Below are 21,994 nucleotides of genomic sequence, written 5' to 3'. Positions count from 1 at the left end.
TCTGTGTGTGTGTGTGGAGGGGAATTTTCAGGGAAAGGCAGGTTCAGTTTGTTTGCACTGATGTGTGTGTGTGTGTGTGTGTGTTGTGTATGTGTGTGTTGTGTGTGTGTGTGTATGAAAGGGGTCATGGAAGGGAAGGAGGGTAGAGGAGGAAGGGGCAGGATGCAGTCTGCTTTTGAAGGGTTTTCTGTGTCTGCATAGGGAGTTTTAACTAGATCTGTAGGATAGTATTTCTAAAATAAGTCACAAAGGATAATTACCACCTTTTGATTGTATATACTCTGCTGAGCAGTTTCCATGTATCAGCTCACGTAGTTCTCATAACAAGTCTGTGATGCATCCCTACTCTTGCTGTTCCTATCTTACACATGGGGAAGCTGCAGCATAGGGTGACCTGCCCGCAGTCACTGGGCTGGCAAGTTGTGAGGCCGGTTCAAACCCTGGCAGCTGACGCCACTGTTCCAGTTCCCAGAGACGTGTAGTGGGGGAACAGGGAGTATGGTAAAATGCTTTGGGAAACACTGTCTCCTCACTTTCTATAGTAAAAGAAAGAAAACGGTGTTCCAGTAAGTGTTTCACAGTTATCTTAGCCTTCCAGAAAATACTCCTTTGAACTATGTGGGGAATAAAACATTGCTGTGAAGTTTAAGGTCATCAGGGGACTCCAAGGAGGAGCATGACATGGTTACCTTGCATGTTAGGTAAAGAACTCAGTAGTAGAAAAGAGTGGAGATCGGCCAGGCATGGTGGCTCACGCCTGTAATCCCAGCACTTTGGGAGGCTGAGGCAGGCGGATCACGAGGTCAGGAGATCGAGTCCATCCTGGCCAACATGGTGAAACCCCATCCCTACTAAAATAGAAAAATTAGCTGGGTGTGGTGGCACATGCCTGTAATCCCAGCTATTCGGGAGGCTGAGGCAGGAGAATCGCTTGAACCAGGGAGTTGGAGGTTGTAGTGAACCAAGATTGCGCCACTGCACTCCAGCTTGGTGACAGAGTGAGATACCGTCTCAAAAAAAAAAAAAAAAAAAAGAAAAGAGTGGGGATCAGCTGGGCACAGTGGCTCAAGCCTGTAATCCCAGCACTTTGGGAGGCTGAAGCCGGCAGATCGCCTGAAGTCAGGAGTTCGAGACCAGCCTGGCCAACATAGTGAAACCCCATCTCTACTAAAAATACAGAAATTAGCCGGGTGTGGTGGTGCATGCCTGTAATCCCAGCCACTCAGGAGGCTGAGACAGGAGAATCGCTTGAATCTGGGAGGTGGAGGTTGCAGTGAGGCGAGATTGAGATCGTGCCACTGCATTGCAGCCTGGGTGACAGAACGAGACTCTGTTTCAAAAAAACAAAAAAGAAAAGCGTGGGGATCAGAGGGGAGGAACAGAGATGCCAGTGGCACAGCTGTAAACCTGGCAAGAGGTCATGAGATGAACTGCTTAGGAAAAGTGTGTTTTCGTTGTTTTAAAGATGAGGAAAAAATCAGGGATAAGTTGCTGCTTGGGAGCTCTATTAACAAAGACATTCCAGAGATATAGGAAGCTCAGAAAATCAGAATTCTGATAATGTCATTATAATATGTCTGGATCAGTGGGTTTAACCCTTTTCTCCAAATCTCTGGTGGAACATGGATGTGTAAATGGAGCTGGGCCTTTTATAGAGGAGATAGGATATCTGGAGCCCTATCTCAGTTTGAAAATAGCTAGCCTAGGTTAAGGGAAAAAGGAAAAAGAGCTAAAACAATGGTGCCTTATGACTAATTCTCACGGTTTAAAAAAGAAGTACATGGAAACACAGGAGAGTTTAGTAGCTAGGAATGTCAGCTTGGACCAAACTGCCTGAGTTTGAATCCTGGTTCTGCCATTTACTAGCTATGTAACCTTAAATAGCTACTGAAGTACCCAGTGCCTCAGTTTTCTCATCTGTAAAATGGAGATGGTAATAGTAGCCACCTCTACACATTGTTGGGAGGATTCAAATAGTTTTTCATAGTTGACACAGTATCACACTGCCTGGCATAGGAAGCACTGGATACGGCTGCCTTGTTTGCAAGACACCACGCAAGCCATCCGGCCTCTGCCATGACACTTCCAGAGACTGGGCTGTCACCCTCTTGTAAGTGTGCTTGTTCCGTTCGTAGATGACTGTAATTATTAGAAACTGGGGCCAGGCGTGGTAGCTCACAACTATAGTCCTAACACTGGGAGGCCAAGATGGAGGGTCACATGAGCTCAGGGGTTCAAGACCAGCCTGAGCAACATAGTGAGATCCATCTCTACAAAAAAATAAAAAATTAGCCAGGCATGGTGATGCATGCCCTGTAGTCCCAGCTACTGGGGAGTCTGAGGCAGGAGGATCCTTTGAGCTGGGGAGAACAAGGCTGCAGTGAGCTATTAACATACCACTGCACTCCAGCCTGGGTGACAGAGCGAATCTCTCTCTCTCTCTCTCTCTCTTTCTCTCTCTCTAGATATAGATATAGATATAGATGAAACTGTGATCTTATATTGGGTTAAAATAGCAAAGTCTTTCAGTTCCTCGAACAGTATTAGCTTAATATCAGTCCTAGAATGTAATGGCACCGGCATCTCCATTTTCTAGGTATAGAGATTGTAGGTGAACTATTCGCCAGTCTTAACTTGTACCTCTTCGTCTTTCTGTGTATTCTAGGTGAGTTGTACAGTCTCAGAAGAGTGGTTTTTCTTGGCTGTGGGACTTGCTTCTTGGGCCTGTGTTACTCTGCAGTTTCTTTTCCTGTACTTTTATAAAGAGATTGGCTAGGAAAATGAAGAGGGTGCAGTTGTTAATTATAGATGTGTCAGTTATAGAAATCTCAGACCTACCCAGAGTAGAGGTTGATTACACACAAGTTCTTTTCTACCGTTATCCAACTGATGTACAGTGGCTTATTTTCCAAAGCCGTTGGAATGTAATTGCATGAAGTGCTATTTCAGAGTCTGCTTATGGTCATCTTTTGAAGTATTTTCCATGCCTCAGTGAAACTGTTCGTGCTTGTATAATATGTAATTCATATGTTTTACGTGGAAGCACACCAACTGTTTCTTAATTTACAGCTGAAATACTGGGTAAGATAGGCGACCTATTACAACTTAATGCAAGGTATTTTAAACTTTTGCTTCTGGATGAGTAACTCTTCAACATGCTTGAGATAAGATTATGGCTTTAATCCTTGGTAATTGCCAAGACTGCATCTAAACCTCTTACAAATAGCATTAAAGTCTGTGCCATTGTCACAAAACTGGAAAAACAAAACCTTCAAAAAATATTTCCCTTTTAATAGCTAATGTAGGGGATTATACCATCTCTTTACAAATAAATGAACAAACAAATCAAAACCATACCAAACTATTTTTTAATAGATTTTCTTTCTTTAGAGCACAGCAAGATTGAGCAGGAGGTACAGAGAGTTCCCATATGCCCCCTGCCCCCAAAACTACGTTTAAGGGCCCTTATTCCCTAGACTCTTTCCATAATACCAAAAGATGGACATTTTGACACTGTAGTATCCACACACCAATCTGCCACTGAAGAAACTAGCCGATTTTTTAGTATATGCTTAAATGTATGTTTCCTGTGTTAAAATGCAATACCCCAAACCAAATAAATGAGGAAGCTGCTCACTTGAAAATGACATTTTAGTGTGGCTTTCCCTACTTGGTTTCATCGTAGTGCGTTTTTTCTAAGTGGTTCGGAGATGTGGTTCCTGTTTCTGAGGACTGGCTCTTCTGTCTTCTTTTCTCATCATTGCAGTAAACTTATTGCAGAACTCATGGCACCAGAGCTGTGTGTTCTAGTTTTCTTAAGTAAACTAGAGCAATAAAATGGGATTCATACCTCACCCAGAGGAGGTATCATGAGGATTAAATGAGTCCGGCTTACTTTTGGTGCCTGAGATATAAACAGAACAAATATTTCAGGCATTTACTCAGGTAATATGATGGGATCCTCTTGGTGTCATGCAGAAGGTGGTTTCTATTTGCAATCATCCACCATGCTTTCTTCAACCATGTGGCAATGTTTAGCAGCTAAGCTCAGCTTTCAAAATTGAGCTAGAGTTTAAATTGGCAAGTCAACCACAAACCATCCTGGTGGGGTCTCAGCTGGGCTTGACAGGATTAGTAGTTCCTTGGATAATACACAGAAAGTTGATTAGTGCACATGCTAGTTGAAATGAGAGCCTAGGCTCTGATTCCATTTCCTGTGAGGCACTGTGTAGACGTGGAAGAATAAACGTGTGCTGTATTGTACTTTCAAGGCAGGGTCTTTCTACACCAGAGCAGGAAAATAGCTAGAGGAAGAACGGGAGGAGTAGGGTGGGAATGGAAAAGGTTACTTTGGGCATAGCTTCAAAAATCAGGGTGGGGATGGGGATCTCATAAATGGACTTTTCTTCCTGCTAGAGAACTGAATTTGACAGTTCTAAAGTTAGGACGTTCTGGCTGTGAGTAGGTACAAACTCTGTCCTCCAGATTACCCGCCTCCCCCAATTCTGCCCCGCACTGGACACCCCATTTCTTCAGTAGTTATGTAATTATTTCACTGGATAATTACTTGGTGAGTCACCCTGAAATATTGTGTCCTCTGGAAGGTGCTGTACAACAGCAGTGATAAATTTATGCCATGAATTAGGTTTTTCTATTAGAAGTGGTTTACTTTATTATTTAGAGCTCTGGCTCAAGATTATTGCCTTACTATCATTTCTCTTGTACCTCATCATCCTCCTCAACATATCCATTTGTGTGTATGCACAGGAGTGTGTGTATGTGCAGCTGTAGTGTGCATTTTGTGTGTGTCGTATGTGTGCACATACATGTTCATGTGTGTATCCTCCATGGAATATTCTTTCTCTGAGGGTTTCCTGGGGTGGAGGTCAGGTCTGGTTTAATGATCTGGATGGATGAGAATGAGAAAAGGAAATTTAAAATAGCTTTCAAGGCATATAAGCAATAAAAATTTTAACCGTTTTTTAAAATCGATTGTAGAACATTTATGCAGTTACTGTGGCCCTCTATAATTTGAATATTACTAATTTGAATAAAGTGTGGACCATAAAAATATCTCCCAAATGTCAAAACTACTTTTAGTGAAAGATGATAAATCATGCTTAGCCTGTTAAGCAATTGTGAAGCTTGCCCTCTGTTTCTCCACTCATGCTTATAAAAGGGCTCTTTTCCAACTTTAATAATTGCTGCATAGCACGTTAATTACATACATTACATTATTTATTATATGGAGACTCCTCACTCCTAGGCATCCAAAATACCGTGGAATACCCTCATACAGCCCTGTGTTCCATACAGGAATTCAGTATAATGCAGAACTACTTTGAACCCTTTTCAGATAAGTTTCTTGAATTGAATACCCAAATGACTTCATGTTAAGGTTAGCTTAAGCCTACATCATAGATCTCAGAGGACAGCATCAGAGTGATGCTCCAGTGTCCCATTATCATCTTTCATGAGATCCTCAAAATCTTAGTGGAGGTATAGCTTTGTGATTTTTTTTTCTTACATCTTTTAAATATTTATGTTATTTGTAGATGTTCCAGCTTCTATCTTTGCCTGCTTTTTCTCATTGACTCCCAGATAACCTCTGTTTCCTAATTCTCTGGTTCACAGAGATGTCAGTAGTGCTGATGAAAAACATTCATGAGGTTTACCTGCTTTCATTTACTGATGATGGTGGTGGTGGTGGTGGTGGTGGTAACAGTGGTAACAGGAGTAGTAGTTGTGCAGCCGCAGCAGCAATAGAAGGTACCACTTATGAACTAGTTACTTACCATGTGCCATGCAGGTGATCGACAGGCATTATCTCATTTACACCTCTCAGAGCCTGTGGGCAAAGTTGTAACCATCATCCCCATTTTATAGAGGAGAAAACTGAGAGTCTAGAAGGCTCAATGAATTGTGTAAAGTTACCGAGACAGTGAGTGCAAAAGATGGGAGATGGACTGACTTCAAAGTCTGTTTTCTTTCTATTCAGCCACATTTCATTTCCTCTATGTCATCACTCAGGTTGAAACAACTAATGGACTTATTGGAGCTAGGAAATGAATAATAGGGTCAGAATTCATCCAAGTAAGTTTGTCTAAGTTGATAGGAATATAACCTTGGCTCTGGTTGGCATTTTGTTGCTCAAGAAATGCATAGATTTCTGATGTGAACTTGTCCTTTGGAACATCATGGGGGAAAGCTGATCAAATCATTACCCCCATCTCAAAGTAAATCCATGTAAAATATAGTTAAAGCATCTGGGTCTGCAGCTTTATGTAGGCAAGGGCACGTCTGGTTTTCTAGTAAAGTCAGAGTCAAAGTCTCATGAGAGATTTGGTGGGGTCGTGGCAGGGATTGATATGTGGTAATGTTGGGGGGGGGCAGCCAGCTGGAGTGGGAACATCGGCATAAGAATGCCTTTGGAAATTAAACATTGTAATGAAAACATTCTTTTGAAGGCAGATTTCCAGGTGTGCTGTAAACCATTCTAGGCTATAATTGAAATGTAAAAGAATCTTCAAAAGCAGTGATCTATTTTTTGGTGATTGTTGTGCTAATCCTGAAATCCTAGCATGAATTAATATAAAAGATGGGATTGGGTGCATAAAAGTACCTGTTTTAATCATTTAGCATGTTGTTCAAAACTAAACTGGTTTAGGCTTCGAGTCTAAGGGTGAAAATCTCACTTTCATCTAACAAATCCCACCATAATCTGCCAAGAACAGCCACCAGGGGCTCCTGCAGCAGCTGTGAAGAGGCGATCCTTCCTCTCTCAAAGCTTGATGTGGGGAGAGATTTGCTGCAGTTCGTGTATAATAAAGTGGAAGAGGATGATACTTTTTAAAGCACACGAAAAGAGTGAATAAATTCTCCGTTATAATCTGGTACTGTATGAAAATATTCTACAGTGCAGAAGCTTTCAGTTGGCAGGCAGTTTTGTCTTAGGAATTGAGTAATAAGTTACGTTGCAGCAGGTGCAAGAGTGGTGTTGGTCTTTGCCATTGTGCTCCATGTGAGATCATGAAGCATGCAGAAGGCACACAGAAAAGGCAGTCTTCAGGTATCAGGGGAAAAGTCAGCACTGTCCCTTCCCTGCGCGACTCCACTTATCTCACATGGGCGCATTGGTATCTACAAGCACAAACAGTAGTAATGAGTAGGGATACTGCATCTGGATACTCTATGTACATTACAGTAGTGTGTGGTTGTGGTTTCTTTTAATTAGTCCCAAAGTTAGATGTCAAAGCTGGATCTCGTATATGGGCTGGGGAACCCAGGGTGGGATGCAGCATGCTGGAGTCTCGTTTCTTGTGTGGCCTTGGGATGCTTGTGGTGAGCACGAACTGATCCTATTTTACCCTTTTATCTAGACGCACTACTTTGGCCTTTGGTTTCTCAGCAAGAGCCAGCAAGCACGATGGGTGGAGCTGGAGAAACCTCTGAAGAAACATCTGGACAAATTTGCTAATGAGCCGCTGCTTTTCTTTGGAGTCATGTTCTACGTGCCAAATGTGTCATGGCTTCAGCAAGAGGCCACAAGGTAGGTGCATTTTCCCCCTGTGTGCCATATAAGGGTGTTGACTAACTGTGAAGCTTCCAATGAAGTAGATGAGCTGGTTGATTTAGGGGTGTGTGGGTGTGGGTGCGGGTGTGTGGCGGGGGAGAGGGTAAAATAGTTGGGGGTTGTTTACTCATTGCTTTGCAGCTGTAGAGTTTTGGTTGAATCCATGTAGCTAACCCCAGCAGTTTTCTGTAATGCCGGTAAGGCAGTAGGGATCCTGAGCCAGGCAGAATTTCGTCTCTAGCAGCGTGGAAATATTCATCGGAGACTGTGAGTAAAATAGGCATGCAAGAATTTAATAAAAAATTAATGACCTGGCCAGGCGTGGTGGCTCATACCTGTAATATCAACACTTTGGGAAGCTGAGGTGGGAGGAAAGCTTGAGGCCAAGAGTTCGAGACCAGCCTGGGCAGCATAGCAAGACCCTGTCTCTACAAAAAGAAAAAAATATAAAAACGAGCTAGGCATGGTGTCTTGTGCTTTTAGTTCCAGCTCCTCGGGACACTGAGGTTGGAAGATCACTTGAGCCCAGAAGTTCAAGGCTGCAGTGAGCCGTGATCATGCCACTGTACTCCAGCCTGGGCAACAGACTGAGACCCTGTCTCAAAAACAAAAACAAAAACCTAATTCTGTTTTGTCCACTCTTTTCCTAAAAATATCCCCAAACAAAATGTAGTATCAGACTTCGAATTTGAAGATTGGAAAGGTAACTAAAAGTGGGAGTAAAATTAAGGAGGAAAATGTTGCGAGAGCAAGAGTTTTGATGATTGTCCCTACTAAATAAGAGGAGACAAGAAGCCAGCAGTAGAAGAGGAGAACCAGGTATTGGTCCCACCCAGCTACTCAGTGTCTGCTTTAGCTTGGAGAAACCATGTGCTGCCTTTGAAACGATGTTTTCCCCTCTCATCTGTAAAGTGAGGGATTTGCGTAAGTTCATAAAGCACGTTCAGTGAATGGAATAAGTGCATTTTTTTGGTGTTGGTATAGTTCATTTATTGGTAAGAGTTTTCCATTAAAATATCTAGGAAGTCTCCTCATCAAATGGATATTTCTGGTAGGAAAAGGAATCACATAAACCCTTTACTTTTTGCCTTTTACCCAGACCTTGTCATTCTGAATGCTTAGGAAGCAATGCGGGGACATGCTTTGAAGAAGGAAGAGTATTCTACCTGACTTTTGTGTAGTTTTTAGATTTTAAATTTCTGATATAAGGATGCTCTTGAAATTTTTAAGTATATTTTAAGGCAATAATCTGCTTGCTTGCTTTTTTTTTTTTTTTTTTTTTTTTTTTTTTTTTTTTTTAATTTGAAACGGAGTCTTGCTCTGTCACCCAGGCTGGAGTGCAGTGGCATGATCTTGGCTTACTGCAGCTTCCACCTCCCAGGTTCAAGCGATTCTCGTGCATCAGCCTCCCGAGTGGCTGGGATTATAGGCACCTGCCACCACGGCTGGCTAATTTTTGTATTTATAGTAGAGACGGGGTTTCACCATGTTGGCCAGGCTGGTCTCAAACTCCTGACCTCAAATGATCTGTCCGCCTTGGCCTTCCAAAGTGCTAGGATGACAGGCGTGAGCCACTGTGCCCGGCCTCTGCTTGCTTTCTTTAATTTGGCATTTATTTATTTATTTATTTATTTATTTATTTATTTTGAGACAGAGTCTTGCTCTGTCACTTACACTGGAATGCAGTGGCACAATCATAGTTCACTGCAGCCACAAACTCCTGGGCTTCTGCAATCCTCCTGCGTCAGCCTCCTGAGTAGCTGGGACTACAGGCATGTGCCACCAAACCTGGCTAAATTTTCTTCTAATTTTGTAGAGATGAAGTCTTGCTGTATTTCCCAGGCTGATCTTGAACTCCTGACCTCAGGTGATCCTTCTACCTTGGCCTTCCAAAGTGCTTATTTTTTTCACTTTCGTTCTTTCCTTTTTTTATATATTTTTATTTTTAAATCAAAAGCTATTGTAAATAGATGGCATAATTGCAAACAGAGGCCATGAGTTAGCTTACTGCCTGATTCAAAAAACCTAGTGTTCAGTCTTTCATGTGATAGACATTTAAAGCACTCTGTTGCATACCATTGTTCCCTGTTTTCAAGTTGATTCACATATCCAAGTTCTTCCTATACAAGAAATTATTAACTCCTCAAAATGTGATGATTTCCATTGGGTTTTGAATCCTCCTTGAGTACTTTACACGGTGCTAGGAACACAGCATTAAGTTAATAAATACTTGCTGATTCTTGGCTCTCGGCCATTAAGTGCAAGATAATGAGTGATGAGGGTGAAACATGGGCTAGAAATTAGTGCATATCGAAAAAAGTTCTGTCTGTAAGAAAAATGAAGTATTGTTACTCTAGACAGACCTATCCTGTAAGCCTATTGGTGAGAAAGAGCAGTTGAAATAAAGAGGGACTCAGAAGTTATGCTTTATGAAGTTAAAAGAAAAAGGTTGTTTAAGCTTAGAAAGATTAAGTCTTACAAGGGCACAGTAGTAGCTGCCTTTAGATATTTACAGACTCTTGTAGGAGGGGGAATTCTTTGTCAGCTCTGGAGCACAAAATTAGGGTCTAAGTAAGTGAAGTCCAAGGAGCCAAAGAACTTTAACTATTTGGCTCAATGTAGGAATACAGTTTCTAATAACTAAGCCATCTAAAAATGGAACAAGACTTACAAAAGGGTGAGAGCACTGGTCTCTGTGAATGTTGTCACATGGACCAGGTAGCCCATGTGGTATCCTGTAGAGGGAGCCACCATATTGGGTAGGATGTTGGAATAGATCAGTGATTCTCAAAAGACCAGGGCCTGCTATATCATAGTTACTTGGAGCACTTATTATAAATATGATTCTAGAGCTGTACCAGAAGTCTGGTTGTAATGTCTAGAGCTGAGAATCAAGAGGATGTCATTGTTTAAAATGAATAGGCTGGGCAGTGTCTGACACACGGTGGCTCACGCCTGTAATTCCAGCACTTTGGGAGACCGAGGCGGGTGGATCACGAGGTCAGAAGATCGAGACCATCCTGGCTAACACGGTGAAACCCTGTCTCTACCAAAAATACTAAAAATTAGCCGGGCGTGGTGGCGGGTGCCTGTGGTCCCAGCTACTTGGGAGGCTGAGGCAGGAGAATGGCGTGAACCCGGGAGGTGGAGCTTGCAGTGAGCCGAGATCGAGCCACTGCACTCCAGCCTGGGCGACAGAGCGAGATTCCATCTCAAAAAAAAAAAAAAAAAAAAAGAATAGTACTCCTCTGGTGTTTCTGACACTCACCCAGCCTCAGGAATCAATGAATCAGTTAACCTCTAAAACTCTTTACAGTTTTAGATTTTCCAAGGAAGTAAACTTAATGCTGCATTGTTTGACTGTCAATATTTGCATTCATAGACTAAAACAAAAGGTATTTAAATTTCAAAGAGGGAGGTATAGAGTAAAAAGTTTTGGTAGTGGTGGTTATTAACTGTGGGATTTAGGAAGGACTTTTCTTTTTTCTTTAGAATTTCTTTTTGCTTAGTTAGCCTGGTTTATTTCAGATGAAGGTTAATAAGGAGGGAAAGAAGTGTTTTCCAACACAGGATTTTGAAGCAAACTGTGTTGCTGACATTTGATCAGAAAAACTAACAAAAAATTTTAAACTTTGAAAGATATTTTTAGATTTAAGCACTGGAACTAAATTATGTAGATTTCAGGTCTAACCAACTCTTTATGGCAAAGAATGTTGAAAGTTAGGAGTTGGATTAGCATGCAACATTTTGTCTGTGCGTGAGTATGTGTGTATGTTTGCAGCATTGCAGAAGTTTTTATTGCCTCCAAGGGGCCCTAAAACTGGAATGTGCCAAGGGGTGCCAGAGTGAGTAAAAGATTTAAGCTGGGAATATGGAGGAACATGAGAAAAAAAAATGTAAGAAATAAAAGAAAAGTTGTTAGGAAGAAAAGAAAAAAGGAATTACATATATTTGGGAAGGCTGAGGGCCACCAACAACGATCAGGTGTGATTCAGCAAGACATGCCATGGGTTGTAGGCTTATGATAAAGGAGATCTGGTTTGGACAGAATAACATTTTTAAATGCTTGAGTTTTCTCAGTGCGGTGTTGGAGATGGACAGATGTGCTGAGCACGAGGTGAAAAATGCTACAGTCCTTAAGAGCCTTTGGGAATCTCAGCCTTCTTGGGAGGTTTTAGCAGCATCTGAGGTCCGAACTGAATATTGAAACTGCCTTCCAGGCAGCTCAGCCAAGGGGAAGCAGTGGTGGTGGGGCAGGATTCCAGAGGAATGTTTCACAGAAGGCCCCAACAACATTCATTAGGAGCGGGTTAATGACTAACTCTCCAGTCATCCGCAGTTATCCCAGTTACCAGGCATCTCAGGTGGAGATGGGCTTTGGCATCTCTGAGAGCACCTGGGATCTGCAGTGTCTGACACAAAACAGTTAGTCTTTGTGATGCCCTGCAGAGTAAGATATTTGCATAGATTAGAAATAGAAATCTGTCTTTCATTTGCGGGCAACCCGTTGGAGGAGGCAACCATTCAACCATCTGTGCTGAAAAAATAAGCCTTTGTCTGGAGCCAACCAAACTTGTTTTCACCCAACACATGTTTGCAATGGTTTGGCTACTTCTGTTTGAGAACAGATTCTATAGCATTAGTCATTACCAGCCATCTCTTCTCTCTGAACAAGGACAAAGAGTCTAGATTAATACTCTGGTTGGTTTTTCCATTTTTTTTTTTTCTGTGTGTATGAACCCATATATATATCAAGACACACAGGAGTCAAAGGAAGATATATTTAAAAGCTGTTTATTTAATTTATTGTCCCCAGAGAATCACACCCATGGATATTTTTAGGTCAATAGTATATTCAGAACAACACAACAAAAATTTGAGAATGACATTGATTGCAAATTGTTTAATAAAGTGATTGGCTTTATTAAAATTATCAAGTCCAAATTGGTTTAAATTAGAAAATTAGGAAGCACTGCATTTTTTGACATTAATTTGACATACTGTGTCTCATCTGCTAGATATGGCTTTTGAGGGGCAAGTCCGTTCATAAGTGAGGGAAACCTGCCAAGACACTATGATTGTGTTGGATAAGAAATGGATAACTCAGGCCCTACTTTAAGGTGTTAATTGAATGAGAAAACAAAATATATTAAAAGGAAAATACACACAGGGCTACAAATAAAAGGAAAAAAGAAGAAATCCCTTGATATTGTTATAGAAGTGTTAAAAGAAAATAGTGAAAAAAAAAGACACACTCTAGTAGACAGATGGGGGATGAGTCATGAAACCATAGGATTTAAAGAGATTAAGAACCACCGAGTTTGTTAACCCCACTCCAAACTGTAAGATTTATTACCTTGGGGCTTTGAAAATGTTAGTTTTCCCCTGTTGGTTAAAATGACTCAAGGGATGGGACCACTGTAATTTTTTCCATTTTGCTTTGCTTCTCAGATTCCTTTTTGCCAGCTTTTCTGTCCAGCAAAGGGGCTCTTGAGCAGTTCATCTTCCCCAGTATGTTCTCCTGACTCAAAGGAAAGATTTTTGTAATGTGTTTTAATGATTTGCATAGCAACAGGCTCATTATAAACACATGGTTTTCACATTTTTCTGGACACGGAAAGAAAAAAGATGGCTTCTGAGAGGTGGATAAATTCTTACTCAAACAGAAGGATACTTAATAATAGCAAGGGGAAGCCAGAAAATTGCTGGCCAAGATCACTGCTTTTAGTTTAGGTCTGGGGTTTTTCCAAGTCTTCCTCAAGCGAGGAAGTCCCTCTTTAATTTCTTCCCTCTTTAATTTCTTCAATACTAAGGAGAAAACTTTTAAAAGAAAACTTAATTTTTGAAGAGTGAATTTAGGCTACAAACTTCTAAGTTGCTGAGTGCATGCATGGTTTCTAAAATTTTTAATTTTGTGTAGTTTTTTTTTTTTTAACCAAAACATGTTTGTCTTTGCATTACTCACTGTTGAATGTTATGGTTGCACATTGCACAGGAGCTTCTAATTGTCCTAATGAGATCAGATAACATTTCCTACTTTTCCAGGACATCTTAGTAGCCTGCCTGTTTGGGTGGGGCTGTCCACCCTGTTAATGGTGAGCACTCTACAGAATTGACAGAGTGAAACTACTGCTGTAGCCAGCACAGTCATTCCATTTGCCAAGGAAGATTTTAGTACACTCTCATACTTCTGGCAGAGACATCAGGTCCACAGGACCTGTTCCAAGTACCCTCTATCTGGTGGGTGCTATGTCTGTTTTTGGTGCTTCTCAGCAGCTATGGGTATCCCCTACTCTTAGGATCAGTGATCTATTGTACATCTCCCAGTTCTTCCAAAGTCCTGGGTATTCTAGTCAGCCAGGTAAAACTGCCTAGCAGTTATCACCAGGAGGATTTTAAAAATACTTAATCTCTGCATGGGCTTGCATGGAGCATTCTTAAATGTTAAAGATAGTTCCTGTCTGGGAAGAACCAAGTGGACAAGTTGTCTTTCAACCAACTGAGAATAAATGCCCACATTTAAAGCTGTGCTGTTTAGGTACCAGAAAGAGGGTAAGTGCATTTCTGTGTGTGAAGTGAGTGACAAGGGAGTTAGGTTAATGCATTTTTAAACTATGATGGGGGTCCCCTTTTTCCAGTTACACATTTGGGCCCATGGCATATTGATGGGAAAGCCAGACTAAGTGAAGCTGTATATCTTCATAAGGGTTAAAATGGTGTTTTGGTGTGTGTGTGTGTGTGTGTCTCTGTGTGTCTGTGCGTGTGTGTGTGCATGTGTGTGCTTAAACTAGGTTTCAGGAAGTGACCTTACAGTAGCTTTCTTCACATTTTCTTTCTTATAAATACCAATACTTTTCCCCCTTAGACTCCTGCAATCTGCCTTGTGTGCTGTTGTAAACAAGTTAGTGTTCAACCAGTGTTTAAAGTGTCTGTTTTAAAAGCTCTAATTATGGTAATATTTCCATTTCCTTTTACAACACCCTTTATTTTCTTCCTCCAGTTCTTTTAGTTCTTTTATTATTTTGAAATGTCATTTTAATGGATATTTAAAGTCTACCCGTGGGCTGGGATATAGGGACTCCCTTCAAGTCTTAAGATTCAGCATGAATTCCCTGTGGATAATATAATTTGCTGAGAATAGCAAATTCTCCTCCTGGCCAGCTCCCGCTAGTGAATGGGAAATTGTTCTCTTTATGTTGGTTATTGAGAATGGAATTATTTCTGCCAGATATTTTAGATATTTTAAGATGCAGTTGATATTGGGATCTAATCTCAAACATTCTGTGTGGTTAATGTAATGTACAATGTGATGAGAGAAGATGGCTGTCTGTAATAAACAGTGCAACCTTGGAGGGAAGAAGAATTACCTTCCCAAAATGAGATAAGTTGATTGTCATTTGCACTGTTTTTTATTTCAACCTTTATTAAGTACCTATTTTGTGTTAGACACTTTGCTAGTTAGTGGGAGTATAATAACGAACAGGTCTCAACTCCTCACCTCCCTACCTCCCTCCCACTCCCACTCCCACCATAGAGCTGTATCTCCAAGCAGCTTTTATTTCATTTCCGTGTATTTGATTTACTAGTCGTTTATTTGAATTTGTCTTTGAAGTCTACATTGCTGACCCTATTTACTTCCAGGAGAAGGCTATGCCACTGCTTTGGTGAAACCCAGGGCAAATGTCTCCCGGGACCAGGACCAGCTTCATGGGTCTGTGACCTGTGCAGTTAGGTGCATAGTATCCCATGCTCAGAAGTGCCCTGTAGTCGGTTTAGTGCTCTGCTGTTGCCGTCCTGAAGTTTTTGGTTTTTGAACAGTAGACCCTGTATTTTCACTTTGCACTAGACTCTGCAAATTAAGTAACCAGCCCTTCCCAGGACAAGCCTCCTGTGCCTCATACATGCATCTCTGTTCATTCCCCTCTGCTTGTTTTGTTGTTATCTTGCGATTTATTCTTAAGTATCGGTGGATTTACTGATTTGAATCTACAGTTATGGGTGTGATCAAAGAGACAAAGTAAATTTAATAAACCCTCAGGGGAACAAAACTAGAATTTTCACTGTCTTTGCAAATAAGAAAATAGAAATGTAGCACTGGTAACCATTTCTGCTTCTGGATCTGAGGCACTGGGAAATCCTGGCAAGAATTGGGGAGGTGGTGTAAAGTCAATTTGATTTCTTTTAGGAAAGCTGATTGGATTAGCTTGTCTTGATCCTCAACTAGGTTTTTCTTATGTTTTACTGTGAAGAAGATGACTTTTAAGAAAGTTTATACTTTTCTTAATTAAATCAAGACTATACAGTAGATGCCTACTTCATAGTACAAGTTGTCCAAATACATGAAGTTGCTTCTTGTTTCTTTCTTTGCTCTTAAGAAAAAGATTATGGTGTGAAAGATATGCAGTTAGGCTGGGCGCGGTGGTTCGGTTCACACCTGTAATCCCAGCACTTTGGGAGGCTGAGGCGGGTGGATCACCTGAGGTCGGGAGTTCCAGACCAGTCTGACCAATGTGGAGAAACCCTGTCTCTACTAAAAATACAAAAGTAGCCGGGTGTGGTGGCGCATACCTGTGATCCCAGCTACTTGGGAGGCTGAGGCGGGAGAATCGCTTGAACCCGGGAGCAAGAGGTTGTGGTGAGCCGAGATCACACCATAGCACTCCAGTCTGGGCAACAAGAGTGAAATTCCATCTCAAAGAGAAAAAAAAAAAAGAAAGAAAGATATGCAGTTAGGTAGTTAGCTATTGAGGCAACCTACTGCTACTAGAACAGTGAAGTATAGACAAATACCATGAAGTTAATTTAGCCGTAAACATGATCTAGCTGTTTCTCTGATATTCTTTCCCTTTAGGGAAAACAAATAGTAAAATAAATCAGTGTTCTTTTATAATATCACTTGGCATAACTTATTATTTATTGTAGGTGTCCTATAATGAAGAGGAAACTCAGAATTTCAAAAGGAAATAAATCAGAGGCAATATTCGTATTTCAAAAGGAGTCTTCATGTAATGTTTGTGTTCTTTAATGCATCTGAGATGTTTGATTGAGATGCTTTATAAAGCAAGATATGCTTTATGTATGTTTTAACCATTAGAAAAACAAAGGTTACCAAAAAAATAGGTTGAGCATCCCTAATTCAAAAATTCAAAATCTACAATGCACCAAAATTGAAAACTTTTTGAGTACCGACATGATGCTCAAAGGAAATGCTCGTTGAAGCATTTAGGATTTCTGATTTTTGGATGAGAGATGCTCTACTGGGTCAGTATAGCAAATATTTCAAAATCTGAAATCCCAAACACTTCTTGTCCCTAACATTTTGCATAAGGGATACTCAACCTGTTTAGTATACTTCAAAGAAGTGATAATTTTATTATTACATCTTTAAATGACATGGTTAATGTGTTTATTAGTATTTGGTCTATTTGGAACTTTTCTCAAAAGCAAACAAAAATAATGTGCTTCTATTGAGCTATTTTGAAAATAAGTTCTTAAGCAGAGGTATTGATTTTTATCCTTTGTGAATTCCTTGATTTTCAAAGATACATTCATTCATTTGTTCGTTCATTCACTGATTCCAAATTGTTCTTTATTAGTGTTACATTGCAGGACTGAGAAAGATTAAACAATTCAACGCATGAAATAAAGGTTTGTAATAGAGCATGAGTTAAAATGTTAAAATAGTCTACTTTTTCTAAAGCTTGAGTAGAATGTGATGATGCCACATTGTAGTGTTTACCGTTAACAAAGGTGCGAAAAGAAGGGGGAAAAACAGCAGAAGCTATGTGAAGAGGTGTTTTGTCATGTTGAAGCATGCAGGCTGTGCCTTATGAATTTTTAAGAGACATCCGCTTCCCCATAAAGGATTCTCAAGATTGTAGGGGTATCATTACAATGGGTGGGATTGAGAATGGTGTGTTAATTTCAAAAACGGATTTTAAAACAATCTTGATGTTGGAAGAGGTACAAAGAATAGATGTTTTATAATTGTTTGCTCTACCTTTTTCCTGAATATCAGCATTGGGACATTCAGTTGGAGTGGAGTGGGTGGAGAGAGAGGAGGGAAGTGACAGATGTTCTACATCCACATGTTAAACTCAGTGTCTGAGCGGCAGCAGAATCTAGAAAGCACAAGAATCCAAAACCTCAAAACTTCCCCAGCCTGAGGATATTATAGTTCTATGTGGTTCTGTGGAAAAATGTAGTTGCATTCCATCACTGGATATAATGTAACAGTAGTCATGGTAGCAGCTAACATTTATGTGCAAGATGCTATGCTAAGTATCTCAGATTATTATCTTTTTCAGTCTTCACTAGAACTCTATAAAGTGGGCACCCTGAAAAAGAACTGTTTGTTTTTTAAATAACAGAAGTTTTTTCTCTAACAAGTGGAGTAGATTTAGGTCGTCACATAAATGGAGTCTTTTACATTACTTTGCCAGAGAAATACATTCATTCATGCCTTTCTTCACTGGCTTTATCAGAGTAACAGGGAGTTTAGTTCTATTAAAAAGTCAACAAAGAAATCCAGAGGGCTGACCTGCCAGTAAGATCAGAGATTATAAACTAGTACTACGAGGACTGATTCTGGTCTTCAGGTGGGTTTTGTTTCACCAGGATCATTTTCGAAAGAACTGAATTGGGACGCCTTGCAGAGAGGCATGTGCTGTCTAACTGGGCCTAGTTCTCCACTCCCTGGGGAGTTAATAGTCAGCAGCATTTACACGTTCTTGTGACCTGTCCGGCCTTGTAGGTATTTAGGTCCGACTGCTGATACTTGCACTTTCTGTATAACTTGAAGTGCATCTCAGTACTTGGGTCAGCCCATATCTCTTCATTGACCCAGCTGATTTTATGTCATTCAGTGTCCAGCTGTATTAACACTTTAGCTGCCTATAAGAGACTGTAGGTGGTTGAGCTGAGTGTGAGAGTATAACTTCCCTAAGTGCTCATTTGAAAACTTTATTTCTATGTAAAGATCACTCCGGAGGGCTAGATTATATGTCCCTGTCAACTTTCTACTGCACAGCCATGGCTCAAATTATTCAGATTTCCTCTCTTTATTGCTCACAATATCTGTATCATTCTCTGATTACCCATAAAAGGTTCATGCATAGGAAGAGTACCAAGCGTCTTATAGGCCAATAAAGACATCATTCAAATCTTAAACAAACACAGCCTATTTGAGAAAGAGCCCTTTGTCTTATATCAAGACAGACCAGAATGATAGAGTTTTATATCTAAATATGAAACCCCGCTTATCAATAGATCACAGAGACCAGTTGCTTTGTTTTACAGATGAAGAAACTGAGGAACAGACAGATAAAGGGATTCTGCCCATAGTCACACAGCTGTTTAGTGACAAGCGTGGCTCTGAAGCTGGTTCTGGAATGGTTTTAGGTGAACCAAGCATGCTGACATGGGAGAGTCCATAGATAGGATTTATTTAAACGTTCAAAATGTCTTTGCCAATCCTCCCCTCCCCTCCCCTCCCCTCCCCTCCCCTCCCCTCCCCTCAGCTGTAACAGCTAAGACACACTGTGGAATTGGAAGGGATGAGTTTTGTCAAAGAGAAGGAAGTAGTTTAGACAGAAGAAACAAAGGGTAGAGGGAAACAGGCACTTCTTTGAGTGAGTCCTTTAAATAGCGAGCATTATGTAGAGAGTGGAACTAAAATGGGTTTTATTTAACGTCTTTATCAGTCATCTCCAGCCCTGGGCACATAGTGAAAGTGCCAAGCTTTCAGATGACACTAAGTCCTTTAGAAAGGTGGAAAATTGAGACATTGCAAGTAAACAGTAGAAAGGTGTCAGCAGGTGTCAAGTTACCAGGTGTGACTCAAATAATGATACTGCTTTCTGGTGTACTTTGTAAAAGCAGAGGAGGCGTAATCATAGCGGGACATGTTGCAACATGTTTCAGTTTACAGCCTCCTAACTCTCAAGGTCAGCTCGTCAATCCTGTGCTTGCAGCTGGGGAGAGTGAGTAGACATTTCGCCTGACGTTTGCTGCCAGCATAAAAATGAGTTACCGTTATTCAGAGCAAATCCCAGCAACTTTGACGTAAGTTTAACTGAAATGCGAGTTAGACACATGGTCCTTTAGTAGAAAATCACAGAGATGAAGCAATGTTGGAAGCAAATGCTTTTGACCAGCATAAATGTTTTGAAGAAGGTAGAAAAGATGTTTACGACAGTGACTAATGTGAGAAACCCATAGGTCTAAGGAAAACATGAAAAGGTCAGTAATTTGGATCCTTGAAATAAAATGGCCATCTGTGAAAAGATAGCTATTGATGAGGATACTGATGGAAAATTTGAAGCAAGTTATGTATCTGCTAGAACTCTGTATGTTTTGAATGATTGTTGGAATCAGCAAAGAACTAGTATTTTGGTTTAATCTTCAAGGAAAATAATAGCTGGAAATAAAACAATACAAAAAAAACACTACAAAGGAGAACATACATTAATGTGGGAAGTAGGGAAAAAAAAAGAAAAAAGAAGGAGAAAAGACTTGAAGACCTCACTCTCTGGTGTTTGTTTCTTGGTCAGGCTCTGTAAACTCTCTAAAACTAAGTTCTTGTGTTTAGAATCAGGAGATGATGCTAGCATAGCTATTGTAAGGATGAGTTCAGAAAGCACTTGCCATTGTGCTCAGCATATAGTGGGTCTTCAAATAATATTTGTTTTTTTAAACAAAGAAGATATGCTAGAAGGTAACAGGAAACTGCTGCATCCCTCAGAGAGCTGTGCTGGTATCAGTCACCTGGCAGAAGATTCTCTGTGACCCACACTAACCAGAAACATAGGGGAAGAACATTCTGGGAAATGGAGTGCAGCCTAGTCAGATTGAGACATTACAATGCCACCGTGAGGCTTCGTACATTATTAATGATTAGTAAAACCCAAATCACTGTAAACCATACCCTACTAGAAACTCTACTGAGTACAAATTTCGTACTGACTCGCGAGTTCCAAAATTCAAAATTACTCCCCCAAAACAAATGATTTGATATTATTGAAGATAACTTCAAATTTGTCCCTAATTCCCTCAGGCAATTCCCAAAAGTGGAGTTGCAAACAATAAGCAAGCATTTTGTGTTGTTATCACAGACATATATTCCCAGGAAGGTTCCCCACCCTCATCCCAGTCCCATATGAGGGAGCAGATCTGCTGCAGAGGACGCGGGCTGGTCCTGTGTCCTGTGCCGAGTGTGGGAAGGCTAAGGTTATCAGAACCGTGCAAGGAGACAGGATAAAGTGGGCCTTGCCTCACAGCTTCCCAGATGGTCAGAGCAGCTGTTAAGAACAGGGAAGCCAGGTTGGCTGCCACAGGACGGGCCAGGCTGACCCAATGGTAATCTCGCAGTACTTGTAACTTGAAGAGACTGTAGTCTGAAAAGATAAACAGATTCCAGTGAAAGATTATTTAAAGAGATGATGGACTCCTGATGAGTGACAGTTATTTAAAAAATAAAAATAAGACATTGGGGGCCTGTTGGTTCTTTGAGTGTGGTCTTCACACTACATGCATCAGTATTGCCTATGGCATTTTTAAAAATATATAGGTTATTGTACCCCAGTCCTGACTCCCTGAATCAAAATCTGTTTTTGATCATTGCCACGGGTGATTCTTATCATTTAAGTTTGGTTAAATGGAAGACAACCGTATCCTGATGACTTTTCAGCTGTAGCTGGTCTTTTCTGTTAGTAGATGGATGTTGGAGAATCTCGGCAGGGCGGGGGGGGGGGGGATTTTGGGGAACTGGGAAGGAATTAAAGAGTTGGCAAAGCTTAAAACATCAGGCTGAGGAATTTAGAGAATAGATGGCGTGGTCTTATGTAGTAGAAAAATTGTGGGCATCTTCCTGGGGATCCTAGAAGGAACAGAATGGAGAATCCAGGGTTCTTCTACAGTAGTTTTGTACAGTTTGATTGTATTTCCTCTCTTTCAGAATATTTTAGCCTTCTAGGTAGTTAAACTTCTATAATGCACAATAGATTATGCATAATATAATGAGTAATACATCTCCTAAATAGGTTTAGGGGATATATTAAATACTATTTATTGCGTAAGAATTTAGCCTTTTGTGCATCCTTTATTTATTATTAAATTCATTATTCCTATAAGAATAATAATAACTGGCCTGAATTGTACTACTCTAGGACCCTAAAACCTTAAACACAACTTCCCACTGTTTCTGCAGGCTTTGAAGTTACAGATTGAATTTTAATTTTTAAAGTGAGAATTTTGCAAAACTGAGAATTCTACACATGGATTTCAGTAATTCTTTTGCCACTGTCTGATTTATTGATTTTTGCTGCATTTAGGTAAGTGTAAGATAAAATGATAGGTAAATTAAGAAAACAATAAAATAATTTCAGCCAAATAAAATTCAAGGTTGTGAAAACATTGTTTCTT

At 40.5% G+C, this 21,994-nt stretch overlaps 1 protein-coding gene across 3 annotated transcripts in view; it reads left to right on the top strand.

Moving 5' to 3' along the window:
- PTPN14 (protein tyrosine phosphatase non-receptor type 14) overlaps positions 1–21,994 on the top strand; it is a 204,859-nt gene that overhangs the window by 92,832 nt on the left and 90,033 nt on the right. For 2 of the 3 annotated variants that reach the window (XM_055234105.2, XM_063613915.1), the window contains exon 3: positions 7,380–7,549. In XM_055234105.2, coding sequence (XP_055090080.1) covers positions 7,380–7,549 — 170 coding nt within the window. Of the gene's footprint in view, positions 1–7,379; positions 7,550–19,416; positions 19,637–21,994 lie in introns of those variants that run through there. The other variant, XM_063613914.1, reaches the window with a different exon arrangement.

This window comes from Symphalangus syndactylus, chromosome 19, assembly GCF_028878055.3.
Source record: "Symphalangus syndactylus isolate Jambi chromosome 19, NHGRI_mSymSyn1-v2.1_pri, whole genome shotgun sequence".
Taxonomy (NCBI): domain Eukaryota; kingdom Metazoa; phylum Chordata; class Mammalia; order Primates; family Hylobatidae; genus Symphalangus; species Symphalangus syndactylus.
The sequence above is the reverse complement of the archived record's forward strand: the minus strand, read 5'-3'. Positions and strand labels throughout refer to the sequence as shown.